This window comes from Hippocampus bargibanti, linkage group LG09 (assembly GCF_051943395.1).
Source record: "Hippocampus bargibanti isolate YZ-2025 linkage group LG09, ASM5194339v1, whole genome shotgun sequence".
Classification (NCBI taxonomy): Eukaryota; Metazoa; Chordata; class Actinopteri; order Syngnathiformes; family Syngnathidae; genus Hippocampus; species Hippocampus bargibanti.
In genome coordinates, this window is record NC_142742.1 from 20,853,548 (window position 1) to 20,875,000 (window position 21,453).

Below are 21,453 nucleotides of genomic sequence, written 5' to 3' on the forward strand. Positions count from 1 at the left end.
GAGCCAAAATTTGCATTCATCATATGTGGGCGATCCCAGCCATGAAAACCACTGTCTACTATTTTGATTCTCAAACAACACAAAGTTGCCATATCGGGCAAAAATATCTCCCATCTGTTTTATGTATTAGCTCACTTATGTGGATGTCTTGTACTAAAGTCTGACAGGATACCTCAGGGGCATGTGTGGCGCTCTGCCGGTGTTTGGGGGGAAGCGGCCTTGTCAGGAATCTGTCAAACCTCACTTCTGGCCCCACCACCAGGAATGTTTTTATTTCAGTTTAAACACAAGTAGGCAGACATTCAATCCAAATCCAATACAATTCCTGTTTTTGCTGCAGCCATACACTGTGTCTGTCCGTGGGGGCTGTGAGTGGAGGAATGATTCCCTCAGATACTTGCACATTCTGAAATTAGTTCAGATCGCGCACATGTTCAATGTGACCTTTTGGAAACTTATGTCACTTCCTATGCCAAACAACATGGTCTCTCTTGCTTAGATGTTAGATGGGAATGGGGTGGGATATCACCACTACCGGAGGTGTAAAACTAATTTTTGTCATAGTCATTTTGAAGATATGTCTTTCCTCGAGGCCTATCACTACAGTGTAACAGTGTCTGAAATAATGTCTGCCAGGACGCCCGGGACGTACAACTTTTACGTCGGGCGTACAACTTACAGAACATCTCCGCATGGGTGGCCGAGAACTTTTTTAAGAAAAAAATTTGCTTTATTGAAAATTTGGGAATTTCGGTTCATTTGGCAGCCAAACTCACTGTCAGCAGTAATTCTAAATGAAGAGCTCACCTGGAAATTCCCCTGCACACACCGTGCAGAGGCCTTCCTTATGGCATTGGTGTCAGTATCATTATCGGCCAATAAATTTATAGCTAGGACAAGCTTCACTCTGCCCTTTTTAGAACCGCCCGGGAGGTTCCTGAATGGCGGTTCCATTGGAAGCACTTGGCCCCAAAATATTTTTATAGCTTTATTGGATTGGATTTGCCTTTATTAGTCTCGCAGTGGAGAAATTTATATTTCACAGCGGTAAAGTGATGAAAGGAATGAAACTAGGAAAACAAAATACATACTCTCTCTTGACTTATTGTCAAATATGCTAGTATGCATGACATACAGCACCGATGAAATTGTCACATCCTCGTCGACTCCAGGAGTATGCCCCTCCCCTCCTGTCTCTTCCTCCTCTGCTCCTGGAGCGGGCCCTTCCCCTCCCTGCTCTCCGGACTCACGCACCTGTTCCCCATTTCCTTAATTGTGCCTTCTGGCTATAAAAGTCACCCTTACCGTTCTGTTGTTGTCGGTGTATTCCAGGAAGTTCCCCGTCACCCATCCGCACGCAGGTCTCTTTTGTCGTTGATCTCCTACCTTGCCTGACTTTCTGTATTTCGATCGATTTGATTCCAAACATGTATGCTTTCCTCTTCAGAACTATTTGAATCATATTCATAACTGGATGTGTAGAAAGCATATTCTCCGAATCTGAAGCCATTGTATGGATTCTCCAGCAATGCAAGACGTCTTGGCGTGACACCACGAACAAGGGGGCGGGACCTTCTGAAACTGGCCACTTCCGGTTTCGATTTTTTACAGTTTCGGCACACTTTAAGTCATTTTTATTGGTGTTTTTCATTTGACTAAAAATATCATACTGAAATTTACTTACAAACATACTTACATACTGATGATTTGGGTATTTTAGATGCTATAAAACATTTTTTCTGATGTCAGTTAATAAAACAAAAACGTGACGTCTGTGTTACTTTGTGTGAGTGAGTAACCTTGTAGCCTGATCATCATTCGCTGTATACGGAGTGGACAGTCATTTAGTGGCTTTTGAAACAATGCTATTAAGGGCTTGTAATCAGTCTCCACGCTGATTTCTTGTCCTGACACAAATTGATGAAATCTCTCACAGGCATACGTAATGCTGAGCAGTTCTTTCTCAATCTGTGCATAACGTGTTTCCGGATCCGTCATCGAACGCGATGCATATGCTACGGGTTGCCAGCCTTCATGTTTTTGTAGAAGTACTGCACCAAGCCCACTCTGTGATGCATTCGATGATATTTTGATTGGTTTTTCTGGATCATAGAATTTCAGTACTGGTTCCTCTGTGAGCAGCTTCCTCAGTTCATTCCATGCCTTTTCATGCTCATGATTCCATTGCCATTCTATCTTCTTCTCAGTTAGTTGTCTCAGTGGGGCCATCTTTTCTGACAGGTTGGGTATAAATTTTCCCATGAAAGTGATCATCCCATTAAACCGTTGCACATCTTTTTTGCATTGTGGCCTTGGCATGTTTTCTATAGCAGACACTTTTCGTGGGTCTGGTCTGATACCTTCACTGCTTAGGATATCTCCCAGAAATGTCAATTCTGTTGTACCTAGCTGACATTTCTCTTTATTCAGCTTCAGGTTTGCTTTTCTTGTTGCTTCTAGCACAGCTTTCAGTCTCTCGTCATGTTGAACTCTGGTGGCACCCCAAATGATGATGTCATCCATCGAGGTATCAACTCCTTCCAAGTGCTCATATATCATGTTGATTGTTTTGTGATAAACTTCAGGAGCTGAAGCAATTCCAAAAGGTAGTCTTAGGAATCTGTATCTTCCAAACGGAGTGTTGAAAGTACATAGTTTGGAACTTGGCTCATCCAGCTTCATTTGCCAAAATCCTGAAGAAGCATCTAGCTTGCTGAAATACTTTGCCTTTGAAAACTGTGCCATAATCTCTTCACGAGTAGGTAGCTTGAAGTGTTCTCTCTTAATGGCTCTGTTTAGATCTCTGGGATCCAGGCATATTCTGAGTTTTCCATTCTTTTTGTCCACGACAACAAGGGAACTGACCCAGTCAGTCGGCTCATCAATTTTCTTTATTACATGCTTGTTCTCCATGTTGTCCAATTCTGATTTTAGCTGCTTTTGAAGAGCAAACGGGACTTTTCTGCATAGATGTATGACTGGTGGCACACTTTTGTCCACTCTGATTGTGTGTTCTCCTGGTAGGCAGCCTAACCCTTGCAACAAGTCTTTGTACTGCTCCATCAGTTGATCATATGCTGTCTCTTTTTGTCTATCCACAACAAAAACTCTCTTCACTAGGTGTAGTCTCTCACATGCCGACAATCTTAGTATACCCTGCACATCCCTTGGAACCAAAATGATGAAAGATAGCTTATGTAATTGGCCTTTATGTGTCACATTCACAAAGCATTTTCCTTTCATTGGTATGACTGAACCCGCATAAGCTGTTACTTTCATATTTGCTTTATGTATTTTTGGTCTCGGCCTGATCTTCATGAAATCAGTCTCTGAAATGACATTCACATTGGCTCCAGTATCCAATTTGAATTTTAGATGAATGTTGTTAAACTTTCAGCGTAGTGATCCAATCTCTTTCTTCTCTTTCATCTTTTACAGCATTCACATAAAGTTCCTCCACTTCATAATGATCATCTACTGCATCTACCTTGCCTTTCATGTCTTGGTTCCTGCAGCAACGAGCATAGTGATTTGCTTTGTCGCAGTTTTTACATATTTTCCCATATGCTGGACACTGCTTTGGGGGATGTTGCATACCACAACGAGTACAAGATTTTTGTTTGAGTATCCTATTTTTGTTGGGTTTTCTCACTCTTGCTTTGATCTCAGCAGTCTTGTTTTTGTTGAATCTGTGTGCATTTCTTTCCACTGCATCCACATTGCAGCTAGAATCATTTAGCAACTCTTTCGCCTGTGACTTAACAGTCTCAGCGGCTCTACGCAGTGCTAAGGCTTTTTCCAGGTCCAGATCTGATTCTCGAAGTAGCCTTTCTCTCAGTTTATTATCTGTAATGCCCCACACTATTCTGTCTTTGATCAGTGATTCTGTTAATCCACCGAACTCACATGTCTTTGATCTGTTTCTCAGCTCATTTGCATATTGGTCAATAGTTTCTCCAACTGTCTGTACACATGTGAAGAATCTGTGCCTTTCAAACGTCACATTGCGTTTCGGAATGCAGTAAGCTTCAAACTTTTCCATTATTTTTGACAGATTCATCTTGTCATCCTCAGCATCAAATGTGAAGTTATTGTAGACCTCTAGAGCTTCCTCTCCCACAACGTGCAAAAACATGGATGCTTTCATCTTTGAATGGCTTTCATCAGCTCCAATTGCAGACAAATACAGTTCAAAACGTTGCTTAAATCTCTTCCAATTTTCAGCCACGTTACCTGTTAGCTGCAGAGCTGTGGGTGGACGTAAAGCTTCCATTTCTGCCGTTTTCTGCCGTGGGTTGTGCTCAATGTCTGTCCTCCGTGGAATCTTTCGTTCCAAGTCCTTTTATCGTCCTCTTGTCTTCCAGACCAATTCTGACACCATGTGTTGCTTTGTGTAAGCGGGTTCGGTAAATGATACAACTTCTGGATAGAGTTGAGGTTCTTTATTAGAACGGCTGTGTTGGTTGGAGGGAGAAGGCAATTGACATGTGTGGCTCTCGTAGGCTCTCATCAGACTGACTTGCAGCAGCGCGCATGCTCCTTTGATCTAAAGCCAGGCATCACTAGTAGAACATGCAAATAAGTAGGAATTTTGTGTTGCCAAAGGACTCTTTGTAGTTTTTCAGAAACTCCTGCAATGTGAGGTAGTGCTCCTCCTCTCCTTTTAGTATCTTCCGAATTTTTGGTTTCATTCCCTATTCTTTCATTTTGACATTTGTTAAAAGACCACTGATTTCTTTTGACTCCTTTTCTCTACCTTTGACCCTTGTTGGTATTAGTTTAGCCATATGCTGGAGGGTTCTGATAACTCTTAGCTAAATACTGTACATTAATAATTTTGTGAGAACTTCAACCTAGGCTGTATAAACACCACTTCACTCATGTATCGTGACATTATGGATGCCCAATATGGTTCTCTCGTGTGTGACCAAGGAAATACAGCAGCAGCCATTGAACTGGGGGACTATTGTAATTTTTCTATGCGTTTTGATCATAGTACTTTCACTTGTAAACACCTTCATATGACATCATTTCCCCATAAAACACAATGCAGAGCAGCTAACTTTGTGCAATATTTAAAGGACAACCAACACCTACAGACAAGTTGCGTCCATAATTTGTATAATCACTTCAAATGACTTCTACTGAGCGCATTTTACAAAGATACCACCGCATATAGCTACATTGTATGTTTTAGGACTTGCGCGGAATATTCAGGAAGTCTTGTTTTTTCGTGACGTCACGTCTGGAACGCCCCTGACCGAGAAAGCGACACACAATGCATTTTGGGTACTTTGTTTGGTCTGAAATCATCGTGTTGATCCGTGTTGATGGTGAAATTAGAAGGAAAACTACATAAATAACGCGTACACGTTGTGTGTTGCAGCCAATTGCGTTAACGCGCATAAAGAACGTGGAAATTTACACAAATTCCCAGTGGACAAATCAACCATTTGCAATGGAGCTTGTGCACCATCCTGTGCATTTTCTGGGCGCTACATTGGAATCCACACGGCTCGAATTGGTACGGAAGGACTTCTTTAATCGATTTCAAACATTTATGCTTTCCTCTTCAGAACTATTTGAATCATAATCATAACTGGATGAGTAACAAGAAAGCATCTTCTCCGAATCTGAACTCTCCGAAGCCATTGTTTTGATTCTGGAACAAGGCAAGGCGTCCTAGCGTGACGTCACGAATTGGGGTTGAGACTTTCTGAAAATCCCCAGGTTTCGAGTTCATTTTGTGGCAGTTTTGGGACACTTAGTCGTTTTTATTGGTGTTTTGCATTTGACTAAAAGTATCAGCCTACGTGTTTTGGGTATTTCAGATGCTATAAAATGTTTTTCTGATTTCAGTTAGGACACAAAAAAATGGTGTCGTCCTTCAAGAAAAAAAAGAGAAAAGAAAACATACAAGGGCACAAAATGGAATATTTAATGTATTTTTATGCAACATATTACAACTGAAAATCTTTTAAGAACCAGCAACAAAAGACGGTTGTAAAAGGTTTTCTAGAAATGCCTTCATCCAATGTGTTTCAACCTACTGCTATTAATGGAATTGTGTGTCCAGTCCCACACATTTTACCACAGACACAGGATGGTCCTGACAAAGCCTCAATGACATTTTTTAGCTGTACTCTCTATGTGCATTTTATTTTGCATGATTGGGGTCAACAGAAGCAAAATATTTTCTTCAAGCATTTCAATTTCTGTGCTAAATGTCAATCAAACACCGAGGAAAGTAAAAGACAAAATGATGAAATCTTTTGTTGAAAGCAGGATTAGAAATTATTGTTGTTCAAACTTCCTCATGTTACGCCACATCCAAGTTATACGGAGCAAAGCAGAGAATCAATCCCCTTGCTCCCCAGATTCATCACATACAAGAGATACGATTTGAAACGTGCCGTGATTTCTTTTCATTATTGCGTTGAAGGAACATGCCGCTGATTGCTGGTTCATTCATATACTGGGTCACCTTTGTCTTGTCGGAAGCCAAAAGGCAGTTAGCGCTGTTTATCAGTCACCACGGTTGATCATTTGGCTTTCAAGTGACTTGAGGTTCAAAATATTTTGACAAATGGAAAGTGTGCATGCAACTACAAGACGCCGCTTCTCAAAAATATTCCTGCCGGATTTCCAACTCAAAAAGCAAATTGAATCAGCGGAGCAGAATACACAAGTTACAGTAACCTTGCAACCAACGAACCCAAGTTTAGAAATTTCCAAACTAAATGAACCGTTCGTTCAAACGTTTGCAAAAAGTTGCACGCCCCGGGCATCCGGGCAGACACTATTTCAGACACTGCTAAAGGACTGAAAACTGAATACATCAAAGCGTTTCTTTCCCCTGAGAAAAAAAAGGAAGAATCACCCCCCACAAAAATAGGCAGCTAAATTCGTATTTTTTTCTTTTTTATTGTTTTTGGTGGTTAAATGGATACAACTCACCCTTTGAATTGAAGGCTTCTCATTCAGAAAATTAATCAAAAACCCATACTGACCAGATCAAATGTGAGATTTTTAATTTAGGATTAAAATCAACACCAAATTTGGGAAAATCACTGGGGTCAAACTGAAAAGAAAATCCCACACTTGCCGTCTCTGTGTGGCTTATGCAGTCTTTTGGCAAACGTGGATGAAGTAGCATGGCGCATGACTTTGACCAGGGACGTATGCCATGAAATCACCATAGACTGTGTGCTCCACTTTGCCATTGAAGGATTCACGCAGGAGTTCTTTAAACTTCTCCAGGCGGTGAGGGTAGTAGGAGAGCCGGAATTTACTGGGAACACACATTGCGTACACATTTGAAGATGGCTCTCTCGAACTCTGCGACACAGCATGAGCACATATCTGTACGTACAAGTGGTACAGGACCGGGGCAATTTAAATCAAATAAACCAATGCTTCAGACAGCTGCTTGCTTACTCTAAATCATCAGACACAGTCCATTTCTTTTCCAAAACTCATGCTCACACTTCCAGTTCTCCACACCAAATTTCTTTTGTGCTTGCATTTCTCTTCCAAATCTTCATGGCGAAAAACATGAGCGCTACCGAAAGAAAACCCCTCTAACAAATAGGACATCGTTAACATAGTCCAAGCTGGCGCCCGAGTAGTTTTTGTTCATTCTTTTTGTTTGTTTGTTTGTGTTTTGACACTTTGTGTTTGTTGTTGCGTCGTCTGGACCTACTACGGGGCTGGCTGTGGCACGCCAGAGTGGACCACCACCTCCCATCATGGATTACAGATCAATTTACAAACCAGCCGCAGTATGTGAGGTCACAGAGCTGTGTGTCAGACAGGCTTCTCTGCAGCACTAGGGTACCGCAGAGGACTGTCCTGGCCCCCATTTCTGTTCACCCTCTACACCTTGGACTTTGTCACTTTAATCTGCCACCTTCAGAAGTTCTTTGATGACTCTGCGATTGTCGGCCTCATTACAGAGGGAGATGATCGGGAGTACAGGGGACTGACCAATGACTTTGTCGACTGGTCAAACAGAATCAGAGTTGGTTGTGGATTTCTTTACCTGCACCGATGAACATCCAGGGTATGGACATAGAGAGGGTGACCTCCTACAAGGAAGGGACAGAGCCGCTTCTTCCTACTCAGGAAACTGAGGTCTGTTAGAGTTTAGGGGTCACTCCTTAACACTTTCTAAGACTCAGTGGTCACTTCAGCTATCCAGTATGGCATTGTCTGATGGTCAGGCAGCATAAATATAAATTGACTTGTGCCTATGTTTAAAACTTGGTGTTAATTATGCTACTTGCATATCAACTGGAAATATACTTTGCTGTATTGATTTATTACAAATGTCTAGAAATTGTTCAACCTGTGCAATTGCAAAGTGCAATTAACCTTTTTTCTAAAATTCATATAAAAGCTTTGTCTTTGGAATTCTGTGAAGGATACAAGTGATGTTAATGCTTTCCTTTTTGTTAGAGTGGGGCAGAACATACTATGTATGTTTCAGTTTCTTTAAAAGGCAACCTCTCAGGACACTGTAGTAAAGGTGGACGTCCGGTCCCTGGGCCCTCATGCCGTAACTTGCCAAGCCCCCCCGGAAATCTGTCTAACTGACTGCGCCCCCTGTCATTTAGTGCTGGATATTCGGGATCGTAGTAAATCTGCCACTTCCTATGTAGAATTTGCATGTTTTCCCCATGCCTGAGTGGGTTTTCTACGGATTCTCCATTTTCCTCTCATGTTCCAAAAATCGGCTGATTGAAGACTCAAAAGTTTCTCTAAGTGTTAGTAAATATAATTTCAGGAAAGTAAAAGTGATAAGAATACATCTCCATGAAAAAGTGATTGCACATTTATGAATTGTGCTCATAGCGTCTCAAATTTGGACAAATTAATCGCTGTACACAAGGCTTTCGGTTTATGTCAAAGTTCTCTGTTGGTTGTGGATTTCTGCAACGTTGAACATCCAGGGTACGGACATAGAGAGTGTGACCACAGACAAGTACCTGGGTGTCATTCTCAACAATAAACTGGACTGGACTACGAACATGGATGCCCTTGTGGATTTCTGCAGGAAACAGTCTTTACCTGCACCGATGAACATCCAGGGTATGGACATAGAGAGGGTGACCTCCTACAAGGAAGGGACAGAGTCGCCTCTTCCTGCTCAGGAAACTGAACTCTTTTGGGGTCACTCCTGAAGACTCTCTATGACTCTGTGGTTGCTTCAGTCATCCACCACAGAATTGTCTGCTGTCAGGCAGAATCACCACACGGGAGAGAAAAAACTGGAGAGCCTGGTCAAGAGGGCCAGTTCTGTCCTGGACACTCTGGAGGAGGTGGGCAACAGACGGAGGCTAGCAAAACTAAAAGCTATGATGGACAGCCCCTCCCACCTCCTCCTGCCCACCCTGACAGCACTTCAGCCAGAGAATGTTACACCTGCACTGCAAGAAGGAGAGGTACAGCCACTCATGCCTACCGACTGCTGTAGGGCTTCTTGATAATCACATGTGAATGAAAAAAAAGAAACTGGAATCTTGTCCTGAAAATAACAAAGCCATCTTATGTTGATGCAATACAGCTACATACATCAATATGGTTTCCGTATATTTGCACTATGTACCGCTTTTTTTTCCTTTCACCCACCCACCCCCTTGCACTATGTACAGTTTTGTTTTCTTCCCCTTTCAAATTGCTGCTGTGGACTGCAAATTTCCCCATTGTGGGACCATTTAAGGCTTTCCGATTCTGATTCTTTTGATGGCTATGTAAACGAGTAGTAAATAAGTAAGTCAGGTAAAACCAATGTCTATCACAATCCAACGTAGATGTAGGCATATCATTAAGTAAACATACATTAACAACAATCAAATCAAAAACAAATACGTGTTTGGGAACTGACAGTCCTTTCGTGTGACATATGATAATGAACTCTTACGTGGCTGGGAAAACTAGTTTACTGCATACAGGTTGGTAAACTTGAAATTTCAAATGCGGGCACCATCGTAAACTTGAAAAATCCTTGTCTTGAGAAATGGCAAAAGAAAATGTCAATACCTGTACCTCATGTTGCGACCAGTGAGTGAGATAATAAACTTCTGTCTGTTTTCAAGACCATGACACCTACCTGACCGCAGGCAGGCTCTGAGGACTGGCCTGAGGAATTTGTATGGTGTAGTCCAGAGTGATCATGTGCGGCTGATTGTTCACCCACAGTACAGAAGTGGAAATGTCCTGAGTGAGATCGCTCTGCAAAACAAAAACCAAGAAATTCCACAATGAATACAGTACAATTAAACTCAGGATTAATGCCAAGGAAAATTTGAATACAGACATTATCCGAAACGCTTATCCTCATGGAGGGTTGCGAGCATTCTGGAGCCTATCCCCAATTGTCTTTTGGGCAGTTATATTATATTATAAGATATATAATATGTAAAATAAAATATTTAAAAACAGAAGAACACAAGACTTTCAAAAACAAAGAAATCAAAAGAAGCTACAAGAATACATAGTGTAGGTGTAGGGGAAAAGGGAAAAACACTAGAAATACTTCAAAGGACCAACATCAAAATCTGTGTCTGGAGGATGGGGGCCGTTGTTTTTAGCCTGGATCTAATATACCTCAAAGTACAATATTTGCACCAGGGAATGATTTCTACAGGTTCTAGGATAGGTTCTAGCACACCAGGGCAACCTTGTGGGAGTCCAACCATCACGCGGTTGTGCAAGACATATCCAGTATGCGCACCGGTATCCCATACTCTCTCGACCCGCCTCAGAGGGCCTGACTCTGCTTCCAGCAAGGGATACCTGTCAGTTAAACTGAGGAGTTCGTCCCCACTGACTCACAATGTCCCGAGTCAAGGTCAGAAGCATCGCAACTAGACTATACGCAGTTGTTGATTTGCAGTACTTCCAGCTTTTGCGACACGGTATGGTGGACCAGAATTTCCATACACCGATGTCATTCTTCATGGCCTCAACAAATTTCTCCCTTTTGTACATTTTGTGTTTTACAATAGTAACGCAATATCATAGTACATATACAGATGCTCTCCAACTTATGACCATTCGAGTTACGATGTTACGGTACATATTTACATTTTCGCGGGTACAGTATGTCGGAAAATGTTCAGACAAAGATGCTGAAAGTCAGATTTTTTTATTGTGTGCCTTTTTCCATCCGAGCTCGCTTGCGATTGGTAGCGTACTGTGCTTCACGCACAGGACACCAAGGTTGATCAATCAGTGCGGCTTACGATTGGGTTCGCTTACAATTGGCTGAAATCCCTCTTCCCAGTTGACGCGCTGAGGGGAGGTGCCGAGCTCGCCTACGATTGGCTGTGTAGAGTATGTGGGCGGGGAATAAATCCTTTTCCCATTTGAGGCTCAGAGGAGGAGGCGAATGGCGATGCATAACACAAAGTAATGGCACGTAATTCTGTAATTATGTGCCAGCAGCTTCAGTAATGGCTTACTGAAGACCCAAGGATACAAGTCGTCGTACTACAGTAGGTGTGAATTTATTCTTCGACTGTTAGAACCTATGTGTTTCATACTTCCCTGTTCAGTGTTTGGCTTAAACGTACATTCCATAAAACATATAGCACTGAAGCAACTTACTATCAAATTCACCTTACGAACACCCGCTAGGAACGTATTCTGTCCATAAGGTCGGGAGCGCATGTACAAAAATGCATGTGAGTGCAATCGGGAGAGAGCACAACCTTTCTCAACAGCCTCTCAAAATATCCACACCTTTCTCCTTTATCCCCAACTGTTTGCTCCCTTTATTAATCTGCTTCTTCTGTGACAACTATGTCATGTTAGTGCAGGGGTGTCACATTCACGTCCTGGAGGTGCACTGTCCTGCATCAGATCATCAAATCCCGCTTGGGCAAGACTCTTCACGCTAATTTCTCCCTCATAATGATGATGAGAGACAATAAAACGAATACCATGCCGTTGCCCGGCCAAACAATGGCCGTCAGGTGCTGGGGAACTAGAGAACCTTGATGAAAAATAGGCTACTGGAACAAAGTGGAGATGGGCGAGATGAGATAACATGGCTCTACTCAAGCAACCCTAGTCAGAGGGGTTATATGCAGAGAATGTGGGTTGAAGGGTTACTTCCAAACCCACAGTCACGGTTGACCACGAAACAACTAGTAGCTCAGTGTTCCAACATCCACAAACGGCAATTGTTGAGATTGAGATTAATGAGATAAACATAAATTGCATGGTGAAGGGCCCCAGGCTGCCAGATCAAATAATGAGATTGTGAGGCCAGCCCCAATGAATGAAATGCTGAGCGAGGCAGCAACTGACCTTAAATATAAGAGCATGGAAAGAATGAAAGCTTGGCAACCTAGAAATTGATTACAACGGCTCTGTGAAGTACCACCTGAAAAGCTCATGGGAACTGTGAATGCAGCACTGACTGTGATCCCTACCGTAATGATCATGGAAACCAGAGAGCTGATATATGCTTCAGCATCAGTGATCCTATAGATGCTTGGCTGAAGAGAAACCGTGGTACCCATGACATGCTTTACCCACCATGGAACAGACGGTTGGAGGCAAAGGTCAAGGCGACTCAAAGAGATGTGAGTCAATTGACGGAGGCCCAGAAAGGTGTGAAAAAAGCCAAATACCCAAGAAGTACTGTACATCCAGATGAAAGTGCCAAACAAAGGCTCCAGGCCTTGTCCAGTCACCGAAGGAGGTACACGAAGAATGAGGCCAGACGAATAAACAGGCTGTTCGCCACACAACCTGCGAAAGTGTACGCTCAGCGGCAGGGTTCAAGAGACCCTGCAAGGCTGGAAACTGAAATTTACCGGAAAGGCATATGGAAGGAGGTCGCACACAACAGCAGTGCACAATGGCTGGTGACTCTGAAAGAGGAGCACATCAACCTCCCTGAAGTGAACCCAGTTACCATCACCGTGGGAGACATACAACAAAGAGTCCGCACAGAGACACTAATCCTGGCTGCTCAAGAGCAGGCTCTGAGCACCAGAGTCGTAGAGGCACAGATAAACTGCAAGAGACAGACCCAAGGTGTAGGTTGTGCAAAGAGGCACTTGAGACAATCTATCACAGAACTGCAGGGTGTAAGATGCTTTCTTTCTTGACACTTGCAATATGTACAGTTTTTTTATGAAACAATTTTGCACATTTACAGTATACAGTTGACATTTTTATTTTACTATGCTTAGAATATCTTGATTGCTATCCTTTCACCCCCCAACCCACCCACGTACAAATTGCTGCTGTGGACTGCAAATTCCCCCATTGTGGGACGAATAAAGGTTATCTGATTCTGATGCTGGCAAGGAAAGCCTTCATGAAGTGCCATTACTAAGTGGCTGCCATAGTGTACTGAAACATCTGTGCGGAGTATGGACTGGAGACTCCAACTTCAAAATGGGAGCACCTCTAAAGGTGGTAAAGAATGACAGAGCAAAGATCCTTTGGAACTTCCAGATACAGACTGACAAATTGGTAATGGTGAACCAACCAGATATCGGACAGAGCTTTCAGCTGCTCAGCCCCAAACTCTGGAACTCACTTCCTCCCAACATCCGTAACATCGATTCTCTTCCCACCTTCAAATCCCCTCTCAAAACTCACCTATTTAACATTGCATTTGCTGTGTAGCTCTTTCTCTTGTTTCTATTTATTATTGTATTTTATTTATTGTGTTCTGTTTGTGATTGTATTTTATTTATGATACTGCCTATGCTTGTCTGTGACTGTAAAGTGTCCATGAGAGCTTTGAAAGGCGCTTAAAGGACAACCGACGCCTCCGGACAAGTTGTGTCCATAATTTGTAAAATCACTTCAAATAACTTCGACTGAGCGTATTTGACAACGATTACACTGCATATAGCTAGATTTTACATTTTAAGACTTGCACTGAATATTCAGGAAGTTTTGTTTTTGAGTTGGTGACGATTCCTGCCGTCATGTTGGTGACGATTTCTGACACCCCTTACCGAGAAAGCGACACACAATGCATTTTGGGTACTTTGTTTGGTCTGAAAACTTCGTGTTGATCCGTGTTGATGGCAAAATTAGAAGGAGAACACATAAATAATGCGGTGTGCCCGGAGGAAAAGAGAGAAATGGAAGGCCAAGAGTATAGAACTAAGAGTCGGAACTTTGAATGTAGGAACAATGACAGGTAAAGGTCGAGAGTTGGTTGACATGATGTAGAGAAGGAAGGTAGACATACTCCTGTGAAGAGGATGAAGGAGGGAAAGGCACTCGGGCCTGATGATTTACCAATCGAGGTATCGAGGTGTCTTGGAGAGGTGGTGGTGGTGTTCCTGACTGGGTTATTCAACAAGATCTTAGATGGTGAACAGATGCCTGAAGAATGGAGACAAAGTGTACTCGTGCCCATTTTTAAGAAAAAAGGAGATGTGCAGACTTGTAATAACTACAGAGGAATAAAGTTGATGAGCCATACAATGAAACTGTGGGAAAGAGTTGTTGAAGCTAGACTAAGAGCAGAAGTGAACATTTGTGAGCAGCAGTATGGCTTATTTGCTATGGTGATGGATAGGCTGACAGACGATGTTAGACAAGAATCTCCTTGGACCATGATGTTTGCAGATGACATTGTGATCTGTAGCGAGAACGGGGAACAGGTGGCGGAAAAACTAGAGATGTGGGGATATGCCCTGGAAAGGAGAGGAATGAAGATCAGTCGCAGCAAGACAGAATATATGTGTGTGAATGAGAGGGATCCAAGTGCAACAGTGATGCTACAGGGAGAAGAGATAAAGAAGGTGGGGGATTTTAAGTACTTGGGGTCAACTGTACAGAGCAATGGAGAGTGTGGAAAAGAGGTGCAGAAGCGTGTCCAGGCAGGCTGGAGCGGCTGGAGGAAAATGTCAGGTGTGATGTGTGATAGAAGGGTTTCAGCTAGGATGAAAGGAAAAGTGTATAAAACAGTGGTGAGACCAGCCATGATGTTTGGACTGGAGACAGTGCCGCTGAAGAAAAGACAGGAAGCAGAGCTGGAGGTAGCAGAGCTGAAGATGTTGAGGTTTTCTTTGGGAGTGACCAGGTTGGATAGGATCAGGAGTGAGTACATTAGAGGGACAACTCATATTAGAGCCTTTGGAGAGAAAGTCAGAGAGGCCAGACTGAGATGGTTTGGACATGTCCAGAGGAGAGAGAGTGACTATATCGGGAGAAGGATGCTGAGCCTTGAACTGCCAGGCAGGAGACCGAGAGGAAGACCGAAGAGGAGGTTTATGGATGTGGTCAATGAGGACATGAAGGTAGCTGGTGTGAGAGAAGAGGATGCACAAAACCGGGATAGATGGGGAACATTGATACGCTGTAGCGACCCCTGATGGGAAAAGCCCAAAGGAAAGGAAGAAGACTGAGAAAGGAAAGAGAAAAGCCATTGTAGCGTTCCCAAGTGATGGAAACATCAGAAAGAACGAACACGAGAAACTAGAGAAATACCACGGACTTAGAGAGGTGCTAGAGAGAGCCTGGAAGGTGAAGGTGACAGTCGTGCCTGTGGTAGTCGGAGCACTGGGGGCAGTGACCCCCAACCAAGATGATTGGTTGCAAGAGATCCAGGGAACAAAATTGGATATCTCGGTCCAGAAAAGCGCATTGCTGGGAATAGCATGGATACTGCCAGAATCCTCAAGCTTCCTGGCCTCTGGTAGAGGACCCAAGCTAAAACGGGGGATGGACACCCCCCAGGGGGTAAGACGAGGATTTTTTTTTTAATATACAGTGCATCACAAACCAATGCAAATATATTTGTTTCATTAAGTAAATATACATTGACAACAATCAAATGAAAAACAAATACATATTCGGGAACTGAATATCCTTTCTTGTGCCATACGATGAGGAATTCTTACATGGCTGGGAAAACTATTTCACTGTATACAAGTTACTTACCTCGAAATTTCAACTGCGAGCAACATTCTAAACTGAAAAATCCTTGTCGAGATTACCTGTACTTTATGTTGTGACCAATTTTATTTGTTTTTTAACTTCAAGATGGCGCCGCGAGAGTGGCTGTCTTTCCAGCAGCTCCTGTATTTTGTTTTTCTACTTTTTTCTTCTTTCCTTTCCTCTTCCTTTCATAACTTTGCTGCTGTGAAATGTAAATTTCTCCACTGCGAGACGAATAAAGAAACATCCCTTCCAATCCAGTGAGCGAATTAACAAATATCTGCCTGTTTTCAAGTCCATGACACCGACACACACACACACACACACACACACACACACACACACACACACACACACACACACACACACACACACACACACACACACACACACACACACTCTCTGTCTCTCTCTCTCTGCAGCTGTCTATTATAAATGATGATGACGCTTGCTCCATCAGAGGGGAGGTCTGACCCTGGGTGCGGGTTTGAGATCACTCTTTGTTTGGCCTCTACCCTTTGACCTATGTGACCCTGCCAGGAGCACGAGACTCCGACCGACATAGCTCTCGGGGTCATGGAGACATGCAAAGTGCCTCACCACGACAATGTGAGTCGAGGCACGACACATGCACGACACACACACACACACACACACACACACACACACACACACACACACACACACACACACACACACACACACACACACACGCACACGCACACACACACACACACAGACACACACACACACACACACACGCTGTGTATATCCATATATCTAAAACATCAAAACCCAGCGGTCACAATTTTCCAGTGCAGTGGGTTGGAATCACTCTTTGTTTATGATCCCAGATTGGTGAGTGTTTGTCCGTCACCAACTGCAAATGTTTAGTGGGACTCCATTTTGGTCACGTTCGGCCACATTGCTCAGTGTGCAACATGCCTCATAGGTTCCGTTGTATTCATTAAAGTGCAACCGACGTCATTTTTTTGTTTTTTAACTGACATCAGAAAGACATTTTATAGCATCTAAAATACACAAAACACACAGTATGATATTTTTATTCAAATGCAAAACACCAATAAAAAATGACTTAAAGTGTCCAAAATCTGCAAAAAAATTGAGCTGCGAATTGTGCATTTTCAGAAAGTCCCGCTCCCAGTTCGTGACGTCACGCCAATACGTCTTGCATTGCTGGAGAATAAAAACAATGGCTTCAGATTCGGATAATATGCTTTCTTGTTACACATCCAGTTATGAATATGATTCAAATAGTTCTGAAGAGGAAAGCATACATGTTTGCAATCGATTAAAGAATTTATTCCGTGTCATTTTGAGGCAAACGGGCGGGGGGGAATGTCTCACCCAAAAAGAGGCAAGAAAATGGCCACCGAGCTGTGAGGAATGTATCAGCCCGTTTCCACAGGCTGATACACATTCGTTCCATGGAGCTTGGACTCCCTCTGCTGGCGGCTTTTGGATGTAACACACGGTTTTAAAAAAAAAACAGTACAATAAAATACAGTAAAGTCTCGTTATATCGATATTCAAGGGAGTGCGAAAAAATATCGATATAACCGGGACTATCGATATATCCGACCCTGTTTGCATGTAATTTTCCCCGTGCGTGCATAGAAATAGTATCGATATAACCGGGACTATCGATATATCCGATATCGATATAACGAGACTTTACTGTACATTGACGTGATGGAAAGACACTACAATGCGTCTTTTTACGGTCAGGAGACGGTACTTTTCTGACGTCACGTGAGGACTCGTCACCAACTCAAAAACAAGACTTCCTGACTATTCAGTGCAAATCTTAAAACGTAAAATATAGCTATCTGCGGTGGAATCTTTGTCAAATGCGCTCAGTAGAAGTCATTTGAAGCCATTTTACAAATTATGGACACAACTTGGGCGGAGGCGTCGGTTGTGACAACAACCGAACCTTAAAACGCCTATTTTACGTTTTAATATTCAGGACGTCTTGTTTTTGAGTTGATGACGATCCCCTGCGTGACGTCACGGAGGGAACGCACGTGACCGCGAAAGTGACACACAATGCATTTTGGGTACTTTGTTTAGTCGGAAAACATCGTGTTGATCCACGTTGATGGCGAAATTAGATGGTAAACTACATAAATAACGCGATGGGGAATCGTGTCGCAGCCAATTGCGGAAGAAGAATGTGTATGTTTACACAAATTCCCGGCGGACAACTCAGCCATTTCCAACGGAGCCTGTGCACCATCTTGTGCATTTTATGAGCGCTACATTGGAGTGCAGACAGCTCGAATTGATACGGAATGACTTCTTTAATCCATTGCAAACATTTATGCTTTCCTCTTCAGAACTACTTGAACCATATTCATATTCAACTGGATGAGTAACATCTCTGAATGTGAACTCTATGAAGCCATTGTTTTGATTCTGGAGCAAGGCAGTTTGTGAAGGAGTATCCTCGTGTGACGTCACGAACAAGGGGGCGGGACCTTCTGAATCTGCCCAGTTTTCGAGCTCATTTTGTTGCAGTTTTGGGACACTTTCAGTCATTTTTATTGGTGTTTTGCATTTGACTAAAAATATCAGCCTGTGTGTTTTGGGTATTTTAGATGCTATAAAACGTTTTTCTGATGTCAGTTAGGAAACAAAAAAATGGTGATGGGTTTCCTTTAACAAATAAACCCAACTGTTCCCCTTCATACCTTGTAGTAAATATTTTTCCCTTGTGGTGCTCGCCCGGTCTCGAGGATGTAGTCATAGTTGCGGTGGTCGATGATAAGAATTCCACCAGGTTTGACCATGCTTGCGATATTCTGGAGAGCCATCCTTTGATCACTCTGGTCCCCTATGAGCAACACAACGCAATATCATTAGAAAAGATCTCACATAAAATACTGGAGGTGGGCGATACACCTACATGAAAGTTTTTATGAACCTATGATATAGACATGATCAATATTAAGATAAAATGTGCGATAGAAAAACATATGAAGAGGTAAACAACCAATGCCGGCATTCTACTTGTGTGTAGGCCAAAGGGCCATATAAGGTGAGATTTGTGCCACCATTACAAGACCGTGAGAGGAAATCTGGAGCACAAAAGCATGTTTTGAGTGCACAAGGGCTATTTTTGGTGAACCATGTCTGCCAAACCAGTAAGGAGGAGGCCAAAAAGTGAAGAATTGCGCTGACGGGATGCAGGCACCTGTGAGCGTATGGCATACATACTGTATCATAAAGTGATGAAAGACATTATATTATATAGACCTGGCAACCCAAAAATCTTGAAAAAGATATGTTGGACCAAACAAACAAATATGTCTGGAGCTCCAAAATAATGAAATGTCTTCTATTAGGCTCACAATGAAGGCAACACATGCTGCATGTACCTATATTAGACAACTATAAAACAGCACGGATACTGCGCAGAACCCTCAAGCTTCCTGGCCTCTGGTAGAGGACCCGAGCTAAAATGGGGGACAGACACCACCCATGCAGTGTGAGACGAGGATTTTTTTTTATATCTACCTACCTACCTACCTACCTACCTACCTACCTACCTACCTACATACATACATACGTTTTTTTTCCCCCACCCCCATCTTTTTCCATAATCAAACGTTTTGGAAAAAACTCCCAGGAGGCACATAAGAGCCGCAGGTAGACTAATAGAATGAAACAACTTCGGATGGATATGTGGTGTAGAAGCAAAGGACATACTAGCTCCGCCCTTGCACAGGCAAGCAGAACAAATGTCCGATGGCAATGAACTAACAAAAAAAATATTATTTTTGTTTCTTAACTGACATCAGGAAAACGTTTTATGGCATCTAAAATATCCAAAACACGCAGGCTGATATTTTTAGTCAAATACAAAACACCAATAAAAATGACTTAGTGTTCAAAAACTGCCACAAAATGAGCTCGGAACTGGGCAGATTCAGAAAGTCCCGCCCCCTTGTTCATGACATCACTATTGATTAAGATTAAGAGAAGATGCTTTTTTGTTCCTCATCCAGTTATGAATATGATTTAAATAGTTCTGAATAGGAAAGCATAAATGTTTGCAATCGATTAAAGAAGTCCTTCCGTATCAATTCGAGCCGTCTGGACTCCAATGTAGCGTCCAGAAAATGCACAAGATGGCGCACAAGATCCATTGGAAATGGGCTGATTTATCCACTGGGAATTTGTGTCAATTTACACCTTCTGTATGCGTGTGACCGCAATTGGTTGCGACACACAACGATTCACCATCGTGTTATTTATGTAGTTTTACATCTAATTTCGCCATCAACGCGGTGTTTTCAAACGAAAAAAAGTACCCAAAATGCATTGTGTGTTGCTTTCTCGGTCAGGGGCGTTCCCTCCGTGACGTCACGGCTATAGCTATATGCGGTGGAATCTTTGTAAAATGCGCTCAGTAGAAGTCATTTGAAGTGATTTTACAGATTATGGGACACAACTTGTCAGATTGTGTCGGTTTTCCTTTAAGACAGTTGGTCAACTGTGCACGCGAAGAGAATCATTGACTATATTGACGTCAGAAAAATGAAGGTTATACAGTAAAATAATGGAAGTCCTATGATTACTGATACTTTTTGTGACAAGATCCATAAATTCAATTATGTGTCAAGGAGTGCAGACAAATCAAGATTAAAAGGTTTGTTTTTAAAAAAAAAGTGCAACTCAAAAAAAATAAACACCATTAACTGGACCACATTCTGTACCTTTAAAATCTGGTAAGTGGGCAAATGAGTTGCCAAGGCAAATAACTGCGTCAAAGCCGTCTCCTCCTGGTTTTTGGATGTCTTCTAGAAGCGTCAGCCAGTTGGCTTCTTCAATCACTGCAAAATACACACGTACAAACACACACAGACACGCACATAGACACAAACATACATTACTGAAAAACAATAACATAACCTACATTAAATAATACATTATACTTCAATAAAATACAGTGTGTTATTAGGCAAGTTGACGAGTAATTTTATTATTGAACAACTACTATATTCTCAATTAACCCAAAATACTGATAAACATCAAAAAATTATATTTTTAAAAGTTGGTGTGGGGCTTTTTTTAATTTTGGCTATCTTAGGAGGATATCTGTGTATGTCGGTAAATTAATTAAAAAAATATATATCAACCCATCTTATTTATTTTTGCCACGCAAACTAATATAACAACTCCAAATTTACAAATACAGTGACACCTCGGTTTACGTACCCCTTGGCTTACGAACTTTTCGGTTTACGAACGTTAAAGTCATGAAAATTTTACCTTGGCATTCGGACGATTTTTCGAGATACACACAGAGCTGCCACAATGAGTGATGTGTCTTTCGCGAACGAGCCCGTCCGTTCTCCTAACAAGAAAATGGCAGCCAGCTTGTTTTGATCCTCTAGTTCACAGGTGTCAAAGTCAAGGCCCGCGGGCCAAATCCGGCCCGCCACATCATTTTTTTCGGCCCGCGAAAGCAAGTCAAACTTGTTAAATTCCATGATGATTGCT

At 42.4% G+C, this 21,453-nt stretch overlaps 1 protein-coding gene and 1 pseudogene across 1 annotated transcript in view; one reads left to right on the forward strand and one right to left on the reverse strand.

Annotated features, from left to right (window-relative positions):
• Positions 1 to 6,904: 6,904 nt before the first annotated feature.
• The window catches only part of gnmt (glycine N-methyltransferase), a 35,269-nt gene continuing 20,720 nt past the window's right edge, over positions 6,905 to 21,453 (reverse strand). The window contains exons 3-6 of the mRNA XM_089005028.1: positions 20,667 to 20,783; positions 18,639 to 18,781; positions 10,112 to 10,233; positions 6,905 to 7,291 (exon numbers count right to left, since the gene is read on the reverse strand). Coding sequence (XP_088861154.1) covers positions 7,120 to 7,291; positions 10,112 to 10,233; positions 18,639 to 18,781; positions 20,667 to 20,783 — 554 coding nt within the window. The 3' untranslated portion in view covers positions 6,905 to 7,119. The remainder of the gene's footprint in view (positions 7,292 to 10,111; positions 10,234 to 18,638; positions 18,782 to 20,666; positions 20,784 to 21,453) is intronic.
• LOC148893941 (uncharacterized) lies at positions 11,395 to 13,142 on the forward strand (annotated as a pseudogene).